The 24,790-nt window shown below is 41.7% G+C and overlaps 1 protein-coding gene across 1 annotated transcript in view; it reads left to right on the forward strand.

Moving 5' to 3' along the window:
- The window catches only part of CACHD1 (cache domain containing 1), a 198,246-nt gene that overhangs the window by 155,793 nt on the left and 17,663 nt on the right, over positions 1–24,790 (forward strand). The window contains exons 12-21 of the mRNA XM_086953590.1: positions 4,776–4,944; positions 5,244–5,386; positions 5,751–5,932; positions 7,209–7,319; positions 11,953–12,075; positions 15,207–15,306; positions 15,385–15,501; positions 16,863–17,023; positions 17,799–17,885; positions 22,175–22,291. Coding sequence (XP_086809716.1) covers positions 4,776–4,944; positions 5,244–5,386; positions 5,751–5,932; positions 7,209–7,319; positions 11,953–12,075; positions 15,207–15,306; positions 15,385–15,501; positions 16,863–17,023; positions 17,799–17,885; positions 22,175–22,291 — 1,310 coding nt within the window. The remainder of the gene's footprint in view (positions 1–4,775; positions 4,945–5,243; positions 5,387–5,750; positions 5,933–7,208; positions 7,320–11,952; positions 12,076–15,206; positions 15,307–15,384; positions 15,502–16,862; positions 17,024–17,798; positions 17,886–22,174; positions 22,292–24,790) is intronic.

The following is a 24,790-nucleotide window of genomic DNA, read 5'->3' on the forward strand; positions in this document are numbered from 1 at the left end:
TAATTTAAGCAGGTTGCGATTCATCCAGCCGGATATTTCGCTAAGGACTGTTTGCAGAGGAGAAGGAGTGGTGGAATTTGTTTGAGATAGTGAAAAAACAATTTGTGAATCATCTGCATAGGTGAAAAGATTTAATCCAGAGCGTTGTGCAACAAAAGCCAAGGGGGTGACGTACAGATTAAAAAGGAGGGGACTAAGGATAGATCCCTGGGGCACACCGTGCAGGGAGGGGTAGTTTTTAGAAGAGGATGACTTAGAAAAGACTTGAAAAGTGCGGTCAGACAAAAAGGACTCGAGCAAGTCCAAGGGTTTGCCACTAATGCCAATAGAACCCAGGGACGTGAGAAGGTTATTGTGCAATACAGTATCAAAGGCTGCGCTGAGATCGAGTAAAATCAACGCAACCGTTTCTCCTCGATCCAGGAGCAGGCGAAGATTGTCTGTAACGCCCAGGAGGGTCATCTCCGTGGAGAAACCCAGGCGAAAGCCGGACTGGGACGGATGTAAAAGGCTGTTATCTGTGATGAATTTTGAAAAATGTACATGGATATGCCTTTCCAGAATTTTCGAAAATGCTCGTAACAAAGAAATGGGACTGTAATTGGCGGCCGTCTTAGGATCCACAGAGGGCTTCTTCAATAGCGGGGTAACCATTGCATGCTTCCAACAACTGGGGACAGTGGCAGTGTCCAATGAATGGTTAAACGTCTTACAGATTGTGGAAAGGTGAGGGGGATCCAAGGAGCATAGTATCGGGGTGGGCAAGGGGTCGAGCGGTGAGCCTGACTTAACCTTTCTCATAGTCTCCAGGAGAGTTGCGGGGACAAAACTTGAGCCGAGGATAACCCCGATAAATTTGTATCCTTCTCTCTAGCTTGTGGCGGAGTCGTTGGATTATTTTTATCGCCTTGGGCAGAAATATCCTGATGTATGTTTACGATTCCCTCACCACATTAAATAATGTTTTTGATTTATTCATGGCTTCATTGATTGTTTTATTGACATGATTGGCCCTTGTTAGGGCACACGCCTTGTGGTAACATTTCAACTCTGTTTTATAAATTGTGCCGGCTGCAAGAGAATAATCCTTCCTCCAGACACGTTCCAATTTTTTACATTTAGATTTGTGGGTGCGACGTGTCTCATTATACCATGGAGCGGGAGTTTTGTGAATGATCCCTTTCTTCTGGATCGTAGGAAGACAAGTATTGATGGCTTCAAAGAGCCACGCATTCACAGAGCTAGCCACCACTTCCATGTCATCGGAGACAGATATATTAATAGGCTAGTGGATTGTTCTTCATCGTGTCTACTTAGGAAATTGGATTTTTATTTACTGATACCCCTTGGCAGTCTCAACTCGATAAACATTTATTTGGTTTATAGTTCATTGACTGCAACTTTGGCTTCTCAATGTGAAAAACACAAGCAAAAGATATGAAACTTTGCCAGTCCTGGTGGGTCTGTTTTCTAAAGGAGGTGCCTCTGATGTTATTGATGTTAATCTCCTGAATGTCAATCTGAATCTTCAACATCTGATGAGGCTAAGCAGCAGATCTTTCACTGCCCTAGTCTGTTTATGTTGAGAAGTTGAATGACTTAGGGTCTTTTTGCGTGTCAATTCAACAATGATGCCAACATTTATGCAGAGGACCAAAACACCTTAATGTAAGGCGATGATAACAAGTATTGGTGCATTAAAGTTTAGCATAATTTTATTGGGCCTTTCTTCGAAATGTGTGGGGTGTGAGCATGAACCTGCAGCCCACTGTGACAAGTACATTTGGATGGCAAGTCTATTTGGATGACTTGAACACCCTCTTCCTGTGGGATAGTTTTCTTCCTATCTTTACCATATAGTCTTTTAAACCTCTCCTCTAGATTGCTGGACCACTCCTTATTTGTGGAACCTAATGCTCGGAGGTTAGCTGTAGTAATACGATTCCAACCGAAGCACTTTAAAAAAAACAACTAAAAAACATGTTTCTTTAATGAAGTTTTGCGCAAAACAAAATGTCAATTGATGGAGTTGGACGTGCATGGGTTATGCATGTATATAAGCTGTGACATAAATAGGCAGGCAGATGAGTGAAGGAGATCAAGGGATAGTGAGGAGGTGCTGTAGGCACGGAGGATAAGTGCACAGAAGCGAGGGGGCCAGAGGGGAAGGAGTGGATCTTAGTTTTTTTTTAATGTCGATAAATGTGGGCTTAGATGTCATCCAGTGAAGGTAGGAGTGGGCTTCAGAAGGGGTGGCTGCACTTGGTGTTTAGCATGAATTATGGTGTTATGGGTGCAGCATCCGAGAGTGAGCTTAATGGTGGGTCAATTAGCTTGGAAAGCAGCTCCTCCAACACCAGGGCCAAGTCACATAGCCTGCACCAGCACTTCCCCCCCCCCCCCCCCCCTTCCTCCCCCCCCCCCCTCCCCACCGGCATCCTCACGGTCGAGTGGCGTCACCTCTACAGTGGCCCACTGGGTGTACATCAGCCGCCAATGGTCAGGCGACTTCCAGTGTGCAAAATAACTGCCAGATCTAGGAAGTGGGTACCTGCTCTATGCTTATGTGGCCTGATGTATATTCCCAGTGGCCCCACCTCCCAGAAGAACATATTAGGGATTCCCATGAAGGGCTCCAGCTGGGATAGTACAGTACTCCACTATGATCTCAGCTGAGAGCAAACCCATAATGTTTAGAGTCAGCCCCTGGGCCACTATGCCTAGCACTCGCATCCCACGCTCCCTTGGAAGATGCAAGCTATTCGCTGGAGGAATGAGCAGGCCTTATCAAAACATTAAATTAAGCCATGAGTTATTGGATACCAGTCGTGGGTAAGCCAGGGCATTCTCTCATTCTTTGTCGTGAAGTGATCTACTGAATTCCACTACCCACTTCTCCCTTTGTGCTTGAAGCAACCGCTGTGTGTGAGCCAGGAGAGCTCTGGTTAGCCATATAATGAGTCTGCGACCTTAGCTTATCATGTGCAGCGTTTAAATAAGTTGATGCTTGGCCGGTTTCTCTCCATGTTTTGACCAAGCATCAGTTATCTCTCCTCTTGAGGTGTAGAAGAGAAACTGGCCCTCGGGGAGCGCATGTTCGGTAACCGCTTCACCAGTCAATAAGTGGCCATCCCCAAAGTGGTCACCAAGATTGGAAAGGTCCAGTCTCTTCCCACACATGCAGCTGGCCGCCAGGGATGTGCCCTCTCCCCCGGCTCAGAAAGCCCAGCAGCGAAATTGCCGAGGCATATAGGGGTAAGCATTGCCTAAGATGAAGCGCTCGTGCTAGGTGAGGGCGAACCCGGAATGGTGGATATATTTTCCTGGGGAGGCGGCTCTTGGCATGGGTAAGGTGAACGAGGGCTCCGCTGGATGGAGTGGGGGGGTTTGAGGAATCCCATATCTTCGACAAAGCAGCTTGCCAGCCAACAGAACATCCATTGGGGTTTGGCCGTCAGGTAATCCAACCGAAGCTCTTATTTGGATTTTTCTGTGGCACTTTTTCTGACCCAATCAACTCTTAATATTATTTTCCTACTTGACAATGTGCTTCCATTTTTGCGATGAATGAATTAAATTGTATCAGAGTAAAACTTTACACATATAATAGGAGACGTTTTCTCAAAGAAATGACAGCTTACATTGACATTATTTTACTGTTATATTCTACTTGTTGTGTACCACATGCTCCCTTCTGCTATATTGTCAGTTATTTGAGATCAACTGTACGAGATAATGGAATAATTTAAAGATGGCAACTTATTTCTTTAGTAGTTTAGCTTTGAAAAGTACATGGTTTCCTATTCGTAGAGATAGATTTCTCAGCCTTCTGACGCTTTCTACAAAGCACAAACAATTCTCAGGCCTTTAGTTCAAACTCTTGGTCCATAACTTGAAGTTAGAGGCATGTTCACCAATTCTTGGATGGGCTCCGGACTACTGGGAGATTAGCAAACTTTTGGACTCCACTAAGGAAGGAAACAGCAGTCAAACTGAGAAAAAATGCTACATTTTCCAAATCTTTAGCTAGAAAAATATACTGTTGCAGTTATATGAATTTGGCATGTGTTACTCTAACATATTAATATTTCCATGAAACAAAAAGTAAGTGCTCACTGCCAAAAGGCAGTAAACACGAATAAAATGACCTAACACATCATGGAAAGTTGAGAAAACAGTCTGCAGTAGAATGATGTACGTGTTCAGTATTGTGAAAGCTGGTCAGACGTGATTGCATGTCAGACCTGACTGGACAAAATCACTGTAATTAATGCATTAGAGGAGAGCTGTTTTTCCAACGTTGGCTCTCTACCAGGACTCTATTTAGAACCCATGAAATGTGGCTATTTTTAGTGGGGTCTGAAACCGGTCCTTGTGAAACCATGTATTCCTCACTGTACATCAGTGCTCATTATAATAACTGATGCCTGGGGTGTCAATCCAGCTTAATATCCTTACGAGTGCAATGTAATTTTCTGAGCCATGGAAAGGAGCAGAAACTTAACTGGTAACCAGAGATGTACTGGTGCAAACCAAATAGGGCAGTTTTTGTTTAGCAATGGTGAAAATCTCGAGTCCATCCTGTACATAAGTGACTTTCTGGGTTTTTGCTGCCATGTTCTTGTTGTTAAATGCCGCATGGGTTTTAAAGATGAAATAAAACCGCATTTTCTGCAGTTAATTTAACCACATTGTCATAAACAGTTTCGTTCCATATTTCGGACTCAATAGTCTCTCAGAAAGTGCCAACTCTAATTTTGAATTGGTTTCTTCAGGTACAAGACACCTCTTTCATCCTGTGTATAGTGGTGGTGCAACCAGAAGTCCCGGTGAAGCAGCTCAAGAACCTGAACACCGGGCCCAGCAGCAAGCTTCTCTATCACCGGCTGGATCTCCTGGGCCAGCCCAGTGCCTGCCTGCATTTCAAACAGCTGGCTACGCTAGGTAAAACATGTCGGAAGCTTGTTTTTGCGTTTGCGGTATCGAAACATAGGATTGTGTGGGGACACCATAAATGCAACTGTCCAACGTGTTGACCTACATCACATAAGTACCAGGATACAAAGTTCTATCAGTCATGTAACTTTATTGATGCTCCCACCTTCAAGTTGGATACAGTAACTATTGTGAAGCATATGGCGCAGGCCTGAAGGAGTTGGCTAATACAGTTCAGGATGCTTGCTGCATAGTGTGTAGGTTGTTTGTTGACTCACGCTCAAGTTCGGTTGTGTTGATCTTTTCAGAAAGCCCCACAGTTATGCTGTCTGCAGGTAGCTTCTCTTCTCCTTATGAGCACCTGAGCCAGCCGGAGACCAAACGGATGGTGGAGCATTACACAGCCTATCTGAGTGATAACACGCGGCTTATTGCAAACCCAGGGCTCAAGGTATGTGACAGACCAATTCCAGCTTGCGTTTTGCGTTGTGTTCAATATAATTCAATAACTAGTCTCAGATAAGTGATTGAAACTACTGTAAATCAGTTGGAGAGTAGTGGTTGCTAACTAGTGTCTGCAGAATTGCAAGCAGTGGTAAATCTCTTCAAACGCCTGAGTTGCAGGTAAAACCGAAATATTGGCATTGGCGCTCTTTTTTTCTTCTTCTCTTAAAGACTGGCATAATTGTTTAGCATGAGATAATATACTCTGTAATTGGGTTTGGATTATCTCTGTGAGCTCTTTGGGGATCCCTGCCAACAGCTTAATGTCTGTTCTTAATGGAGCCCTGCTGAGTTTCTATTTTGCTCTGCAGTTCTCTGTCAGGAATGAAGTAATGGCTACCAGTCACGTCACAGATGAATGGATGACCCAGATGGATATGAGTAGCCTGAACAGCTACATTGTTCGGCGTTACATAGCAACGCCCAATGGGGTGCTCCGGATTTATCCTGGCTCGCTAATGGACAAAGCATTTGATCCCACCAGGAGGCCATGGTGAGTATGTGAAATTATCCGGATGTCATGAAGTCTCTAAAACGTTAATGAAAAAATTGTGGTGCCACAGAATTGCATTTGAGGTTCAGGTAAAGGGGACCCCTCATCTTGTCAAACTGTACTTATTTACCTCATTCTGTTTGCAAACCAAATATTTAAAAGCCATTCTGGCCCTTAAGAACCGTCCCCTGTTGATTCATCTTACTTTTTGCCAATAAACCTTTGTCTGTGATGATTTCAATACTTGTTAATGGAATTGTACATGTTTTTAAACACGGTTCATTGGCGTGGCAAAATACAGAAATTACTTAATTTCAAATTTGATTTTAAATTAAAAAAGGCTTCCTATGTCAGCCTAGCAAAGGTGGCTTTGTATCAGTGGTCATTTAAGAGGGTACTATTTCACATTAGTTTTCCTGGCCTTCAGCAAAGCTGGCATGACATGCAGCCAGCTTTGCTGGCCCAAATATTGAACATGCCGCAAATTGTCCCAGTGTAAGGTTTAAAGAGTTAAGAATGTTTAAGTCCTTACACGCCAATGAACTCTATTACATTTTGTGCAACTCTCTTATCTGCACTCCTTAAGAGTGTTGTTTTTTTTTTTTGATTGGCCCACTGCGGCATGCACTTCCCCGTCATACTAAATGGCTGATTATGACTTGCTTAAGCAAGCACTGGACCGAATGTGTTTTGTCAACAGTGTGATTCCATGTCACAGTGTTTCTTCAGGCACTTTAAAGCACATGTGATGTATTTATTTACGTCATGTCATAATATTACTTGGCATTACTTTACGTGTATGTCATGGGTTATAAACTCTTTCAATAAATAACTCCTGGAATATTTTATTGTGATAGAAGTGTGTTACACTGTGTGCACGGAGGGTGGATGTAGAAAGGGAAAAACATTTCTCAAAAAGAAATACTCAAAAAGGAAAATTTGAATTTTTGCATGTTCCTTATCCATAGGCATAAATACTGAACTTTCCTTTTGGGCAGGAAAAACAAACATACACGAGCAGTCTTTGGCTAAATCAGCAAACAAGGAATTCACAAACACACATTATGCTCAAACGGAATTAAGAAGATGATTGAGGCCTTTATATATTTTGTTATGTTAATCGACAAAGTTGTTTTACGAAATGTGCTTCCACATTGAAGAAATACCATAGTGGATCTGATAAACAGAAATATTTGATTGTGCATGTGTGCAGCTCATCGGAAAAAAAATGGATACGAAAGAAGTAAATGGCTAATTGGAGATTTCTCTTCATTAGGTATCTCCACGCACTGGCAAATCCTGGATTAATCACCTTCACAGGACCCTATTTGGATGTAGGAGGAGCTGGTTATGTGGTAACACTCAGTCACACCATCCATTCATCCAGGTAACATTGTGTTTTGATGCAGCAGCTAGAGCTAAAACAGTTTTAAGCCCCGGGCCATGTGGTAGCAATTCATTATGGTTGTCTGTGTTTATTGTAGGTAACTACAAAGGGTATTTATTTTACAGTAGGTGTGCTTTGTGCTAACTTACTATAGTTGTTCCCTGCAGCTCTTATTTCTTACTTGCTTCGTTCAAGAGGATTGATCTCACTTGTTTAATTATTGTGTTTGGTTGGGCATTTGATTTTAGCTCATATAATTCATTATTGATCCCCCAGAGAAAAATATTTTTGATTAAATTATCATTCACTCTTAAAAATAGAAAACAGGAATGCACTCAACCCCCTCTGTCCTCTTCTTTTCCTTTTTTCTCACCTCTTGCACATCAGTATCTTGCTCTCCAGTTAGTCACCATCATAGTCCACTATTCTTTAATGCGAACTGCTCTAGCATGCTTGCATTGTGCCAAAAAGAGCTGCTACATGCCAGCAAAAAGTATACATGAAACAACTGATGATTGCTGGAAGAAACAGGTAGAAAGTTACTATTCATTTTTTATAGTTACCTTTAACTGAAGGTAAAATAATATTTTTAATGCTATTTCATGATATTTAAATTATTCAGTTGAGATAACCTAAATAATTTAGGATTATGATATAAATTGATATAAGATATTGTTTTTTAATTTGGCTACACATATTAAAAAAAACACTGTCTAAAATAATTTTCTAGAAAAACTTTCACAAAGTGTTACCCACATAGATAAACGTACAATAAGCCTATCATGCTGACCGCGCTGAAATTTCTACCTATCTGAAGAAGTTCAAATGATCTTGCATTAAAAAATGAAAGCTTCTTCCCACCATCATGCACAACAGGAAATATTGAACATCATTTGTGTAAGCAGCAGTTAAATCATTGAAACAGGCAAATAATTGTCTTAGGGACTTAATAGCTCTCTATTGTGTCATACGCTTTTGAAACCTGTTTAATTCTAATAATCTATAAAGAAAATGGTGAAGTGCCTTGTGCATGTTTTCTGCTACAACCGAATATTCCTCTGTGTTACACTATACTGGCTCAGAGAGGCACACATTAAACAGCATATAGTATGCACACAAATCGCACAGATATTTTGTGGAGACTTGTATTCGTAGAAAATCTTCTTTATTCTTGAACCACACAGCCAACGCGTTTCACCCACAGGGGCTTCCTCAGGGCCAAAGTAGAATATTTGATTCCATGTTCTTGCGTGCGGATAAGCATTCCTCCAAAATTCAGTATTTATTCTGTGATTCTTGTTGTTGTGGCTTTATTGGCAAGTAATCCAATGTTTAGCGGAGGCGTTAGATAAAACTGCCCCAATTTCCAAGTATTCCAAACGGTATGCACCCAATCGGAGCTGGGGAACTGCGTTCGAGTCTCTGCTGGGACACTCAACATTCTGTGATTCTGGGCAAATCACTTAACCTCCCCATGCCTAACAAAAATGAATGTGTCCGTCTGTAACGTAACTGGTGGTCATGTAAAGTGATCTGATACCTCCAGGTCTAGTTCGCGCTTTATAAAACTCCCCCCCCAAAAAAGCATCCGATACCTTATGGTCAACAGAATGATTTTTTTAAATTCATATAGGGTTGTAGAAAACATGGGTAAAATCGGTTGTTGGTTAATGGAATGTTTGGCTTTATAGTGCCTCGCTCTCTGAATAGCTTCTCTTTATTTAATCAGTCACAAAACACGTTTATAACCAAATAATAAATGTTGTGAAACATTTGTTTTCTTCTCCCTTCCGTGGGTCTGGATGTGATATTTCTGATCTTAAAAACATGAACAAACAGGATGGTAATCCGAGCAAAAGGCACTGCAACAATTGTTTTAAATAAACTGCAAGAGGGGGATTCTGTCTTCCTGGCAAGGAGGCTTGGAGCTCTGAGAAAATTATGATGCTACGAAAGTTAAATAACTGCAGTGCACCATACAAAATAGAACTACTGCAAGGAGCGTTTAAAAATTAAGTCCAAAGTGAGCCTAACGCAGCACCTAAAGCTTTGTATGGTTTGCACTTTTTGTTGGACTTGCATGTTTCAATTCCTGTACCTAGTCACAGCCAATTAAAATAAGTAGGCTGGTCAAAGTAAGCCAGTGGTTGAAAGGGGTGGACCCAAAGCCTCCTGAATGTATATTGGCAGTAATAGGTCTGGTTGACAGCTGCACTGTCAAAACCTAAACCTACAAAGCAGATAAAGAGATGATGAAGTACAGATCCATGATTTCAATCGAATGGTACGGAAAAGGCTGCAATGCTTAAGCATGTAATCATTTATGATCTCTGCAATTAATGGTGTGGAACAAGTCTTTTTCAGAATACAGTTTGGTCTCCTTTATAATTGTGGCTGCCTAGTGTTTGATGATGAAGAGACTGGATGACGAAATCTCCTTATTCAAAGTGCAAGTATTGCCCTGAAGGATTTAATCTGGATACGACTGCGCTATCTTCTAGCTGGAACCACATTTTTGGTCTTTTCTTGTGGACCTAAAACACTTCCCGGCAGTGAATCCAACACACAAGCCACCGATACCTCCATTTTCTCCTTAAGGCGTTGTTTTAATGGGAAGAGGAGTGGGCCGTCCCTCTACCGAGGAGCCCTACACATGCATTTAACACAACCACGCGCTCTTCTGTCTTCATCCTTGTTTGTAACCACCATGTGTTGGATTATCATTTCTGAAAGGAGATAATTAAGGTGCCCGACAACTCTAAAGCCCAAAAATGTGATATGCTAGATCTGTAAGGGCGTTGATTTTTAACTTAACTTGTAGATTACAAAACCGGCTCAGTTGTTTGGTGGTTGTCATCATTGAGGTCCCATTATAGCGGTTGTTTGTGAACTGTAGGTTTGAATTGTGTGATGGAGTAAGTAGTTTTTTTCATGTTAGCATTTTTCTTTACATATGAATGTTACCTCAGGTGCTTTGGGATCCGTGCAGTCTTCCAGAAATGCAACAGCATAATTTCTACACAGTTCTGTGATCGTAACTGTTTTAAAACCAACTCTGGGCTGACCCTGCGTGTGAAGAGGCTGTTGGATTTGCTAATGGTCATGGGACATTATGCAGAAGCCTTGCTCTGCAGCACCTTTCTTTTGGCTTTTTGTAGTGTGGAAGAGGCATTGAGTGGCAACGCTGCGCAATAAAACATTATTAAAAGAAGGATCTTGGTCCTCTGGGTAGTAAGTCAGGGAACATAAATTGACACATTATCCACAAATAGATTACATCCTATGGAAGCGCCCTGTGAAGTCATAGGTCAGTGGAGGGGCGTTTGTGACTGCTTCAAAGCACTTCACAAAAACATTTGTAGTAATTTAGACGCTTGCAAAAGTGACCATTTCAAGCAGTTAAGGGGTACTTGGTATTGGGGATTGGACCAGGGAAGCTGTAAATGTCGATCGAAGGGGTTGGTTTGAGTAGCTGTGTAATAAATACTCCCAGCTGTATCCACCATCTCACAATAATAATTGCCTGACTGTTCTATCAGAATCTTTCAATTTTGGAATGATTTGGTCCCTTGCATTTCAATATGAGTTGGAGACCTGGTGACAGTTGCATGAAGCCTGGATTTATTGTATTCTCTGTCTTGTCTATTATAAATAATCCCAAAATAATGTATGATTTTCCTTGGGGCCAATTCATGAAAATTATTTCTTTAACGTCACAAATAATTGATACCGCCTCGGATCGAGATTCAGTGATGTCCATGTGCACCCCTTGGTTTAATTATGCAATGTCCCACCTAATATGATACCAAATTTTGTTATAATAATGACACCGATGTTTTCAGAGTAAAGTGAGCATTTAATATGAATTCTTCCTCCAGTAAGACCTGGATTGATTCTGTTGGCCCAGGAAAGTAAGTAGAAAAACCTTCTCCCGCACTTTATTAAATACAATATTTTAGTTATTCTCTGAATATTAAATTAAAATTAATATGGTACGTTTCCATATGTATCATGATTACATACCTCTTCTGATAGGCACCTAGCCGATCTGATGATCTCACATTAGAACTCATCGGTAATTTGGTAGTTACCTGGTCAACTGTTGTCTTGTACAAACCAACACCAGCTATTGACATGAGGTTGTATTTCACTGGTAAAATCCATCAAAACGTTAATTGCCACCTGCAATGCTTTGTACGCAATGTCCCTTCAATCACATGATCAAATTGCACTTGACTTCAATTACATTTGTAGTATGTCAAATCAATACGTACTTAGACACTCAAGTCATCCATTAAGTGCTGAAAGTTCAAGCTTATTTATTTTAAACATTGTAGTCTCATCAAGAAAATCAATACTTTGAGTACTTAATCAATACCTGTATTGTTGAGAACCCAATTTCGTGCCACTTCGGAAAGAACTGTTCTTAAATTTTGAATACTATTTCATTGTTCCAGAATCCACTGTCTCTTGGTTGGAAAACACATTTGGGAATCTCAATGACTGGTCCCTTTTTGCATGTTGTTAATATGTTGGTGCCATTCCATCGTATTCATATTTAATGGAATCCAGAATTAAGGTAACAATTAAAATAAGAATGGTGTTTACCTATCTCCACAATGTTTCTTTCCAGTACTCCTGTTTCTTCCGGGCACACAGTGGCAGTGATGGGCATTGACTTTACGTTGCGATACTTCTACAAGGTTCTGATGGAGTTGTTACCGGTCTGCAATCAAGATGGCGGTACAAAGATTAGGTGAGCCATACATAGTGTTTGTTTTTTTCAGTCAGACCATGAAGTGTATATTTAGTTTACTTGCTTTCCTTGGAGGTTTACTGCCACTTCGTGCCTCCTGAAATAAAAATAAATATTTCCCTCTTTACAAATATTTGGAAAGCTGTTGCTTCCTCAGAACTGCCACTAAAATATTTTCTTGAACCATTTAGCCGGGCAAACTTAAGTGATGAAGGGGAAGACGGCATAATGAATAGTATCTGTTGTTTTGAGAAGTCGGATCTGAAGTTCTGTTAAATTTCTCAATATACTGCTGGTCGCTGTAGTAAGCAATACGGATTTCCGGTTAAAAAGGAAGGCGCTGAAGCAGCGCTTAATCAGGTGTTGACCTATTTCATGGCACCAGTTTGCAGTAGAAAAACACTAGTGGCCAAAAAAGAAGCAACTTGACATGAGCGCAGGCGATTACGTCACTACTGTTGTGAGTTGTGAGAGTGGTGATCAGAGGGTTCATCGCCCAAAGAATCTTTGATTCCTCTCCTGCTGTCTGTGACATTCACTACGCCACAAACTATACCCTTGTGACCACAGCAGATGTCAAAGGGTATGTTACACGCAACACATATTTTTGTGGGCATTTAGAGCCCCACAGTAAAACAAAATTTCAAAATCCCAGAATCCTCCAGCGATTTTATTTTTAGCTATGTAACTTTTGCCATTTTTCCCAAACTTCAGCAGCTGAAAGCTGACACTTGAAAGTACCCATTTTTGCCCTTCTTGCAATTACTTCTCTCATTTCGTTTGGAAGAGAAGTGTGTTCTTTGCTACTTTCTCTGAAGCATGCTTCTTTGTGTAGTTACCCAGGGCTTTTTGGAACAGTTAACGGTGAATTGCGAGTGTGCCTGTGAGCTATATAGTCACATTTTATTTTCTACCACCATCATTGTGATGATCGAGAGCCCTTCAGTTGGGTGGGGGCCGACCTTGGAGCGCATCAGTCAAATTTTCCTAGAGATTTAGGTTACGCTGCTGGAGGAGTTCCATATCTCTTCCCTCGCTTAGTTTATGGCTCTTTTAGGTATTTGGCTTCGGGTGATTCAGATCTGGAATTGGCGCTGAGTGGTAATCCTCAATTTTATTTTCTTACTGGAAATGCTGCAAACCAGGCCGTATATGTCTGTTTTGAGTACGATGTACAGAGCACAGACTGGGCTTCCCTGGAATTAGATTTCAGCCTTGTTTTCTACCCCAGTGTTCTCCTGAGCCAGCATTGGCAAGGACGTTTCTCAATATTACTATAGTATATTTGAAAAGTGTGTTATCGTTGTATGTTATTTGCTGGTGTGATTTAATAGGCCACTGGCCCATTTCAATGGGGGACAGATGCATGTTTACTTTAACCAGCACAGGGTACTTTGTCCACCCATATACAGACTACATTTTTACTGGATGAACATAATCTGTATAACTAGCTTGCTAACAACTAGCCATGTTCTTAGACACCATTTTGAGGATGTGTTCTCGGAATGGGTCTGTGCTCATTGCTGTGAAACAGCACTGGTTATATGTGCACCCAATGGGTAACATTGGATGGGTGTTAACAGTTGATCAAGTGGGGTAGGTGGTTGATTTTTGAGTTCCACAAAAAAGAAAGTGGTGGATAGAATGCTTGCATTAGTCTCGACAACAGTCGAACGCTCAAGGTCCCATTCCACCTTTTTTTTCCCTTAATTGCCACTGTAGGCTGAGACCTGCTATTTTCCATCGGTCTTAACCCTTCCTAACAGTTCAGACTAGACTGTTTATATTCGAGCAAGACCAAGGCTGATTAGTAATATGTCTTGTCACTGTCCAGAGTGGCATGGGGGGGGGGGGGGTGGACTGAAATGGATCCCAAGCGATTGCCATTGTCTGAGATTAATACAAGCATTCCTTCCAACACATCATTTTGTGGTTTGCCACAGTAGATTCCCTAATTGCTACTGGTATGTCCAGACGTGGGTCCCGTCCTCACTTGACTTGCGCTCTACCTGACTGACGAGGCCTAAATAGGCCAAAACCAGTCGGGGATTGCTATTGTTCCCAATTTGTAGGGGGCCTGTTTGGCGGTTCGTACTGGATTGTTCCTAGTGCAGCAGGGCCAAGATTGATTTGCATATGGCTCATCACTGCCAAGAGTTGCATGGTGGTGAAAAAGGTATGGACTGTAATGCATTCCGAGCGATGTCTGGTAGCTGAGATTTACTCAAGCAGCACTTCCATCACATGTTGCATTTTTGCTGGGGTAGCAGTCGTTCTCAGTAGCTTTTAATGGTGAGGCCTTTGTGAACCTGTAGGGCTTTTTTATAATGGGAAATTATGTTCATCCAGCTCTTGCCACCGACTTTGCAAAGGACCACAGCCACGTCTTAGGATACGATTTAGAGTAATTGTTATTCTGGGCCGGTCTGTGAGCCTTGCTCTTAAAGACATGTCTTCATCGAGGTAGTTTTCTGTGTATGTTTGTTCACCTGAGGTGGGGACTATTGTGCCCAGATTCTTTACCTCCCCGCATCAATGGTGGGGAGATAATGAATTGACATGGTGCTCTGTTGGCTGTTCCTTGCTGTCCCCTTTCAAAGCTGTTGCTTTATTCCTGGCGATTTCATTTGGATCATGTGATTTCATAAATAGAAAAGACAGTTTTCAGTAAACATTGTTTCAAAAAATCAATAGCATTAGAACATCTGTTTTGCAGCATGAATCCTTTTCTGGATTCACATACTGTGCGTTATTCCGCCATCTAGTGGTTGGGTCCGGAATTGTTTTTTTCCATGGGCATCGTCGACCACTATTTAATGCTAGGTCAATCCCTTGAGTGACATCAGGCGTGATCCATTGGGGACAAGTATCAATTGCCTTGTTGTGTCATTTATGCTTTCATTTAGCTGTTAGCGGATTCCTATTTCATCTGAAATACAAAAGACCCTTTAAAGCTAACTGATTTTGACTTCCACCCTGTCAGACCTTCCCACCATTATATTTCCCTTAGACTTTTCATGTCAAAACATGCTATGCTGCTCAATATGTTGTCAAGAGTTTAATATATAAGTCAGATCCTGTGTATGAAAGATGATTATGCTACTTAAACACCATCTCATGCTCCTTTCTAGGTGTTTCATTATGGAGGACAGAGGTTACCTTGTGGCCCATCCAACTCTGATCGACCCAAAAGGTCACGCTCCTGTGGAACAGCAACATATTACACACAAGGTACTTGAGCTGACAAGCATGACATTTAAGACTGCAGGGAAATTGATTTGTGCATAACCATGCTCCATTGTCTCCTAGGAACCGTTGGTGGCAAATGACATCCTCAATCACCCAAATTTTGTGAAGAAAAATCTTTGCAACAGTTTCACCGACCGAACCGTGCAAAGGTTTTACAAATTTAACACCAGCCTCTTGGTAAGTCCGTTGTGTATCTAAATTTGCCCTAGACAAGTGCAGGAGCCAATGGCGCACACATTTATTTAACCTCATGCGCGCTAGCGGAATTCCGCTCGTACGCTGAGATTTTTAAAAGCGCATGTTATGTGACGAGCTGGGCTCGTCATCAGCGTGCGAGGAGGCTACGCCATGACGAGCCCAGCTCGTCATCAGCATGGAAAGGGTTAATGTTCTGGATGAATGCAGCATTTTGAAGTTTGTGTTGCATATAAAAGAATGACAAGTTCCCATTCTGGAGTCTTTGGGAATAATACCACATGCACTGTCCACTGGAGTTACTACTCCACAGAACAATCCTGATTAATATGTTTAAACCCATCAAGTACCCGATTTTAACAGGCATCAGAGCTGGAAGCAAGGGAAACATATGTTAAATGAATGTACCAATCAAGGACACATCTCAAATTATAGGTACCATCTGCGTCTGTAGAGCTCATTACCTCAGATGTTTTCGTAGAGTCCTCTCATTCAGTGTTTTGTCTTTTAATTAAAGATTTTGTGAATTCTCTCTCTGTACATCGAAGAGTGCGCTACTAAACCTGATTCTGTAGTTAGCGATTAATTTGTAAAACAGAACACTAACTGAAGAGAAAACTACTTTCTGCCCTACCTCCCACTTGGACCCTGCGATTGATTTGGACGAATTTGTTAAACAAATTGCATTTTTGCTGACAAACCTAAATATAAATGTATTTCAACAAGCTGACCATGCAGGCAGGGGTCTCCATACCGGTCCTGGAGGGCCGGATCCATGGCAGATTTTTTGGATACCCCCATTGAGATACATGTAGTTATTTTAAAAATCTGGCATGGATCCGGCCCTCCAGGACCGGTTTGGAGACCCCTAATGCAGAGGATCTGATAACTCAAAATTTGTTTTGTTAATCCATAGGGCTAGACCCGACGGCCTTGCAATTGTTGTTTGTAATTAATGTTTTGAACACTTTTAATTTCTTATTTTTTGTGATCTGTGCCCTTAAGCACTTTATTTGCACCCCATAATACATATTTTATCAAATCTTATACAAAAATAAAATAGGAAACTCACAGATGTGTTATGGTTATTTGGAGTATAGTCTTTTTGTCATACCTAAATTGTTATTCCCTCTTATTTACTAACAGATTTGTGATAATGATATCATACTGTTGGTGATGTCCTGTTGGTTGTGTTGGTGCAGTACACCACAGTGTAATGCCCAGGTTACTGTGACTTCATTGTTGCTTCATTCTACATCGAATTGTTGAGTACGAAAATAATTGAACTCCCTGGGAAATGTGTTCTCGCGTCACACCTTCTTGACATGTTTTGTTTCCTCCAGGGAGATCTGACGAACCTGGTGCACGGCAGCCACTGTTCTAAATACAGACTGACGCGCATCCCCGGAACCAACTCCTTTGTCGGAATAGTGAATGAAACCTGCGACTCACTGGCTTTCTGCGCCTGCAGCATGGTAGACCGGCTGTGCCTCAACTGTCACAGGTACGAGGGAGGCACTTAACATTGAAAGGCTTGGAGACTGCAAGCCAGTGTTGTTGCCTTGGAAATGATGTCTTGCCAAGTCGATTTTTATAGTAGAAATAAGAGTGTGGGGTGCAGTGTTTAATGAAAAGTGTGCGCAATATAGAGCAATGAAGTCCAGCTTATCGCCAGGAAGGGCGGAGCTATGCCGTTAGGGCTCCTGGACCCATTTTGGACGCCATTGCTGTAGAGCAGACCTTTATTTTGTGTGCAACGGCAACAAAGCCCAAAACCTTCTTATATGAAAAGATTTTGCAATACTTAGTGAAGTGCAGCATATTTTGAGCTGAGATGCTCCTTCAGTTTCTGCATGATTATTAGATCTGAACACGTTTTTTCATGTAGCAATTGTTTTCTGCACACAAAAGTGATAGAGTTGAATAAAGCCCCCAGATGGTGATTATTGTGCGCATACTCCGATGAATGCTGAGCATATACCAACGTAGCACCGAACCGAAAACTTAAACCACAACAGATATTATTTTTTCACTTATACACATTTAATTGGCCATCCAATGGAGAGAAAAGAATAGTTCTCTTTACCGAGTGCTGTGTCAGTAATAATCACCGAAAATAAGCATTCTAGAATGTTCCTTTGTTTACTCGTGCCAAGTATTGAGACATCCTGTGACACAATTCATTTTCTTATCCAATGAAGTTCTTCTCGTCATATGTTCTAATAATTGCATTGTGTTGACCACCTCTAAAGATGTTTTCCTTTTTTGCTGCTTTCAAGGATGGAACAGAATGAGTGTGAATGTCCCTGTGAGTGCCCGCTTGAAGTCAACGAATGTACTGGCAATCTTACTAACGCGGAGAGCAGGTGAGCACCAAACACGAGGTTGATTTTCCAAACCCCAAATAGTTTTGGTTTCACATTGTTTATGTTTCTCACACTTTATTATATTTATCTAGCAGATAAAGCTCGTTACTTACCTTGTAATTGTGAGAACTGGAATGGCGCAAAGGGACCCTGCTTTCTGTAGTCCCTAGTCACCACTGGGAGGCAGTGTGAGGAGAAGCAAAGAGATGTTAAAAAGCATAAACTTAGGCTTGACTGGCAAACTGTGATTTTGCTGAATGCAGACTTCAAACAGAAGCTTTGTACTCTACGTGAAGCACCCCAATAACATGAGGTGGCTTTTATAAAATAGCAGAAGTAAATGCAAGTGACTTCAGCAGGCCCTTCACAGAGTGGCCTTAGAAGCCACATCAAGGATGGCATAGATGGATCTTTTTGAAATGTCTGGGGGTAGATAGAGTGCCTAGACATTTTACTGCAAGAAAACATGCAGCAGAAAGTTGCCAAAGTTCCTTTTTTTTGTTTCTGCTAGCCCCAGGTTTTGTTATCATACAGTTCAAAACCAACCTGTACTCCTACGACACGGATTTAAAAGAAAAATAGACCATCATTTTAAGTAGTATCAGAAAATGCTTTCCAGCGCTCGACACAGGGGTATGAAGCTTTACGAAAAGAAGAAAAAAATAAGCAGAAATATAAATGCCCCAATGCAGCACAAACAGAATAATTAGGTTCTTCGCATTTAGGAACATTAATTGTCGACTTGCAAATACCATAAAATCAAGTTGATATTTGACTATTTAGATTTGTCAGATTTGCCTAAAATGGGAAATGTCAATTGTCATCCAAAATGGAAAGGCAATATTTGTTCAGACATGCTAAATTTTGCCAGAATGAAAGTGTGTTTTTACATGTTGGGTTCTACAGTGTTGTCTTATGCTCCTGAATTCTGAAAAAGCAACCAGGCGCAGGTTTCAGGAGCAGCGAGTGCATACTTTTAAGTGCCTTTTTCCTTTACCTCGAGAAAAGGTGCCTTTCACTTAATTCAAGAAAGTGCCTTTTTTGCAATGATAAGAGCTGTTTTTTAGAAAATATTTCAAACATCACTTTTGTACATTAAACATGCATTTTGATATCTGGACTGGAGTCTTATCCTCCAATTAAAACCTGTATTCAATGCAGTGATTTCAATTCTGATAAGTGTATGTGTGCATTGATGAGAAACAGAAGGAAATAGATACAGTTAACTTCCATCTATACTCCCCGCTTATGTATCCTAGGAGAACACCTACCGGAGAGATATCATTATTTGAGTGAGGCTTAATAGAATGAGTTATGTCCGTTTATCAGACCTCCCTTGCAGAAATATAGAGCACATTGAAAACATCTGGAATCAAAAATAGATATCTGGTTGGCTTGCACGTCAACAAAAATGGGACCAGTCTTAAAGAGTTTGCATGAAAGTATTGAAATTCGAGACGTGAGTTGATGTGTTAATATGTAAAGATGCTGATTCTATGTGCACTATTTTCATCTTGACTCATGCACAGTGTAGTGGTATGACTGGCTGCCTGGTTGCTCCTACTGTTTGCTGAAGAAGGGGAATGGTAGTAACCAGTTTTTAGGTATGCTCGATAGCACAGCTGTCTGCATGATGTTTTGTTGTCAGGGGTACAACTAGACCTGAACTGGGGGAGATGACGGTTCAGCCAGTGGAGGCGGGACTAACAGTTCAAACAATGGGGCAGGGCTATCCTTAGAGCCAAGGCAAGAAAATAGAGTGTTAAATTGTGCATGTTAAACAAAATATTCAAACTGAACAGCATTACAACAAACATTTTTTAGTGGATTTGACAATGTTTACAGGCTACTGAAATTTTTTTTTTAAAAAAGGCAATGAGTGTTTTGACTGCTAAATTGTAGCTTGTACAGATTTCAATAGAAAGCGCTTTAGAAACCGTTTTAGCCAAGTTAAGACAATTTCCCTTATTCTCTCTAAATTCCATCTGTGAAATGACAATGAGCTCATGAAATATTGTTTATTCCGTCTTTAGAAAGACCCTCCTGTATGAGCGCTGACCAAAAGTAAATTTTCAGTTTGCTCATTTAGCTGTTGCAACATTTTTATTTGAGGTCGCACAAAAGGAGAATATGGAGCATAGTGGGTTAACCTTTCTAATCTTGGGATATGTGATTGGCAAGTGTCTAGTTTGATTCCTAGTGCATATTTCATTCTTCCTAAGACCAAGTGAGTCCCAGTTACATGGCAACTCTGCTGCCTGTTAATTACTATGCCAGGAATCTATGCAATTCTAAATATAAATAAAATGGTTGTGGTTAGCAACCGATATTCAGCAATTCACCAAGCCTAAAGAACTGGCAAAAATGGTAGCTGCCATGAAACCAATCTGTATCAATTGTGTTCTGAAATGTTCCCCTCCCCCCCTATTCACCCCCAAGAAGATATGGCAGACCACCAGGGGTCCCCCGGACCATAGGTTTGGAAGTGCTGCAGAAAAGTAATGTTAGCTATTAGCCTGGCCTGAATACAGAAAGGTGGAGACTTTTTTGGGGCACAAGAGACACCAGGCAGACAACCTGGTTACCAGTTAGTCTTTGCAACACTGGAACAAGTAGTATAGCCAGGGCAAACACAGAGGTAGAGATGTATCAGAGGTTCGGAAGTTACAACAGGTAGATAAATGGGCAAACTAGGGGGGTTTAGTGACCCCCGTAAACAGACTAATGTATTCTAAGCCTTGTACCTGTATGGGTATTATCATGATAGAAGCACAAATATAGATTTGGAGACTGAGGTCATGATTTCAAGTTATGTAGACTTCAGGTGATAGTTGGTGCACATGGTAATTACTATATTAGTGTTCTATATTAATGGGTAACAATTTCTCCCAAGTCTCCCAAGTCTCCCACTTCAGAATTAAGCCTAATGTGAAATCAATGTTTACTACGCCAATTACTGCATGTTTTGCATTTTTGTCTTGGCATTTTATCCTGATACATTTACTCAAGCTTTTTGTCTGTCAGCAGAAAATGTATAAATGTGGTCATTGATGCCCAACTCAGAATTCTAATCTGCGTGCAAACGTGTGCATTGATCAGAATTGTATACACAGCTTTCAATAAGGGTCTCAGAAAAGTCAAATATCGGTAATGTCAATAGAGTTTTGGCTAGCTCTCTTTTGCCATTAGTTTGCTTCACAGTGCTGTAGGGTTGAATTATGTTGCATTATGTTGTAGTTGTATTTATGTGCTTCATACTCCGAACGCGACAGCAAAAAAACAATTGAGTGCTAACACGCTACTGGGTGGGGTGCCAAATATGGATTGGTCCATCTTTGTTGTGGGCCTATTTAGGGATATTTTTTATTTCATACATCAGGACCAGAGTTATGCTGTTAATACATTTGTTGCTGTGTCTCTGCACACATTTGGAGAGAAAAGAAGGGAGCGATAGGTTGCTTAATCGTTCTGTATTAATTGATGGACAGAAGTGTGTGAGTGCAGTCTGCCCTATATTTACAGTGTTCGGTGTATGGATATTAGTTGACACTGTGCCATAAACGTGTGGCTTTCTTTTTCTTAGGGCTACGTGAGAAGTGTGAGGATAGGTGTGGCCATATAAGTCCATACTTGCCATCAGTCGAGTAGTCTGTGTATATACAGTTCAAACCACAAGAGGGCATCCATTCAACCTCAAAACCGTGTTTGTGGAAGGAAAAAGCCATATGAACTTTTCAGGGGTCGAAAGCACCCACAATACACTTTGCTTAAGACAGCAGTTGCCATGGGATCAGGAATGTGGACAATCTGTTTAAATTAGCATGGAAAAGAATCCTTGCTCTTTATTCGAAGATGTGATCGGATGCGATAGATGGGTCTTTCAACCATGTTGATCTATTTCCAATCACTTTTAATAGCTCATCATGGCCTCGAGTATAACTTGCACAGTATTAGCAGGTTTCAGCTTCCACACTAGTAATTACCACTACTGTGTTTTAACAACCCACCACTACCATGCAATTACAAGTGCAGACCCGAATTTACCAGGTGGTATTCACTTTTCTGTGTGATTTAACTCTCATATTTGCCACCTGCTCCGAGCAGGTGGAAAATGTGCGTGTTACAATGTATATATTTTAATAGTTTGAAGCGTCTCATTTTTATTAAGTATTCTAGTACAAAGTCATCAATACAGGTGCTCAATGTCAAGAGTACTCTTCATTTTATTTTATATTAAAGGTAAATCCTGTAGGGTGCTGATTCATTGTATGTATGTTTTTTTTAAATAGAAATCCCAGTTGTGAAGTTCACCAGGAACCAATGGTTTTCACTGCACTTGATCCTAACCTCCAGGATACCCTTCCCCAGTGTATCAACACCCGATGCAACCAGAGAACCGAGAGTGGGTTAGTAATATCTTCTCTACATCTACATTTTTATATTTTCTTTTTTTATGCACATAAAGTATAATGTTCTAGTAAAGTAATGCATAAGTGACTGTGATGATGACCTTTGCGCAGATCCCAGGAAAGTGGAGGTGTGTGTGTCTCTGTTCTTCAAGAAATTATCGTTTATTCTCCTCATCTGTTCTTGGTGCACAGTTTAGTCATATTTATGACCTCTGTCTAGGGCTTTTGAAAGTATTTACAAAAAGGGGTGGTGAGGGACAGTCTCTCTGAATTAAGCAGAAAGCTCTCACCCAGTCAAAAGATCAGGGCTAGATCCAACACCGTTTTTTAGCTCACTGCACCATCCCAGTTTCAGAACCTGGCTGTATGCAAATTAGTCTGTTCCTGTCCCAGTGCATGATGGGAACAGGACAAACCAAACTACAGAAGCCAATTCTTACACTGGGAAGGAAACAAGCTCCCGGGGACCGGTTTCTGGCATTACAGCCGTCTTCGGCCCGGTTTGCTTGAATCCTGATGGTGCAATGAGCAAGGGTCTCACATCTGAGAATACCCTTCCACGCTTAGGGTGGACAAAAATATTTACAAAAAGGGGTGGTGAGGGACAGAGTCTCTGAATTAAGCAGAAAGCTCTCACCCAGTCAAAAGATCAGGGCTAGATCCAACACCGTTTTTTAGCTCACTGCACCATCCCAGTTTCAGAACCTGGCTGTATGCAAATTAGTCTGTTCCTGTCCCAGTGCATGATGGGAACAGGACAAACCAAACTACAGAAGCCAATTCTTACACTGGGAAGGAAACAAGCTCCCGGGGACCGGTTTCTGGCATTACAGCCGTCTTCGGCCCGGTTTGCTTGAATCCTGATGGTGCAATGAGCAAGGGTCTCACATCTGAGAATACCCTTCCACGCTTAGGGTGGACAAAAATATTTACAAAAAGGGGTGGTGAGGGACAGAGTCTCTGAATTAAGCAGAAAGCTCTCACCCAGTCAAAAGATCAGGGCTAGATCCAACACCGTTTTTTAGCTCACTGCACCATCCCAGTTTCAGAACCTGGCTGTATGCAAATTAGTCTGTTCCTGTCCCAGTGCATGATGGGAACAGGACAAACCAAACTACAGAAGCCAATTCTTACACTGGGAAGGAAACAAGCTCCCGGGGACCGGTTTCTGGCATTACAGCCGTCTTCGGCCCGGTTTGCTTGAATCCTGATGGTGCAATGAGCAAGGGTCTCACATCTGAGAATACCCTTCCACGCTTAGGGTGGACAAAAATATTTACAAAAAGGGGTGGTGAGGGACAGAGTCTCTGAATTAAGCAGAAAGCTCTCACCCAGTCAAAAGATCAGGGCTAGATCCAACACCGTTTTTTAGCTCACTGCACCATCCCAGTTTCAGAACCTGGCTGTATGCAAATTAGTCTGTTCCTGTCCCAGTGCATGATGGGAACAGGACAAACCAAACTACAGAAGCCAATTCTTACACTGGGAAGGAAACAAGCTCCCGGGGACCGGTTTCTGGCATTACAGCCGTCTTCGGCCCGGTTTGCTTGAATCCTGATGGTGCAATGAGCAAGGGTCTCACATCTGAGAATACCCTTCCACGCTTAGGGTGGACAAAAATATTTACAAAAAGGGGTGGTGAGGGACAGAGTCTCTGAATTAAGCAGAAAGCTCTCACCCAGTCAAAAGATCAGGGCTAGATCCAACACCGTTTTTTAGCTCACTGCACCATCCCAGTTTCAGAACCTGGCTGTATGCAAATTAGTCTGTTCCTGTCCCAGTGCATGATGGGAACAGGACAAACCAAACTACAGAAGCCAATTCTTACACTGGGAAGGAAACAAGCTCCCGGGGACCGGTTTCTGGCATTACAGCCGTCTTCGGCCCGGTTTGCTTGAATCCTGATGGTGCAATGAGCAAGGGTCTCACATCTGAGAATACCCTTCCACGCTTAGGGTGGACAAAAATATTTACAAAAAGGGGTGGTGAGGGACAGAGTCTCTGAATTAAGCAGAAAGCTCTCACCCAGTCAAAAGATCAGGGCTAGATCCAACACCGTTTTTTAGCTCACTGCACCATCCCAGTTTCAGAACCTGGCTGTATGCAAATTAGTCTGTTCCTGTCCCAGTGCATGATGGGAACAGGACAAACCAAACTACAGAAGCCAATTCTTACACTGGGAAGGAAACAAGCTCCCGGGGACCGGTTTCTGGCATTACAGCCGTCTTCGGCCCGGTTTGCTTGAATCCTGATGGTGCAATGAGCAAGGGTCTCACATCTGAGAATACCCTTCCACGCTTAGGGTGGACAAAAATATTTACAAAAAGGGGTGGTGAGGGACAGAGTCTCTGAATTAAGCAGAAAGCTCTCACCCAGTCAAAAGATCAGGGCTAGATCCAACACCGTTTTTTAGCTCACTGCACCATCCCAGTTTCAGAACCTGGCTGTATGCAAATTAGTCTGTTCCTGTCCCAGTGCATGATGGGAACAGGACAA

This window comes from Lissotriton vulgaris, chromosome 1_1 (genome assembly GCF_964263255.1).
Source record: "Lissotriton vulgaris chromosome 1_1, aLisVul1.2, whole genome shotgun sequence".
Taxonomy (NCBI): domain Eukaryota; kingdom Metazoa; phylum Chordata; class Amphibia; order Caudata; family Salamandridae; genus Lissotriton; species Lissotriton vulgaris.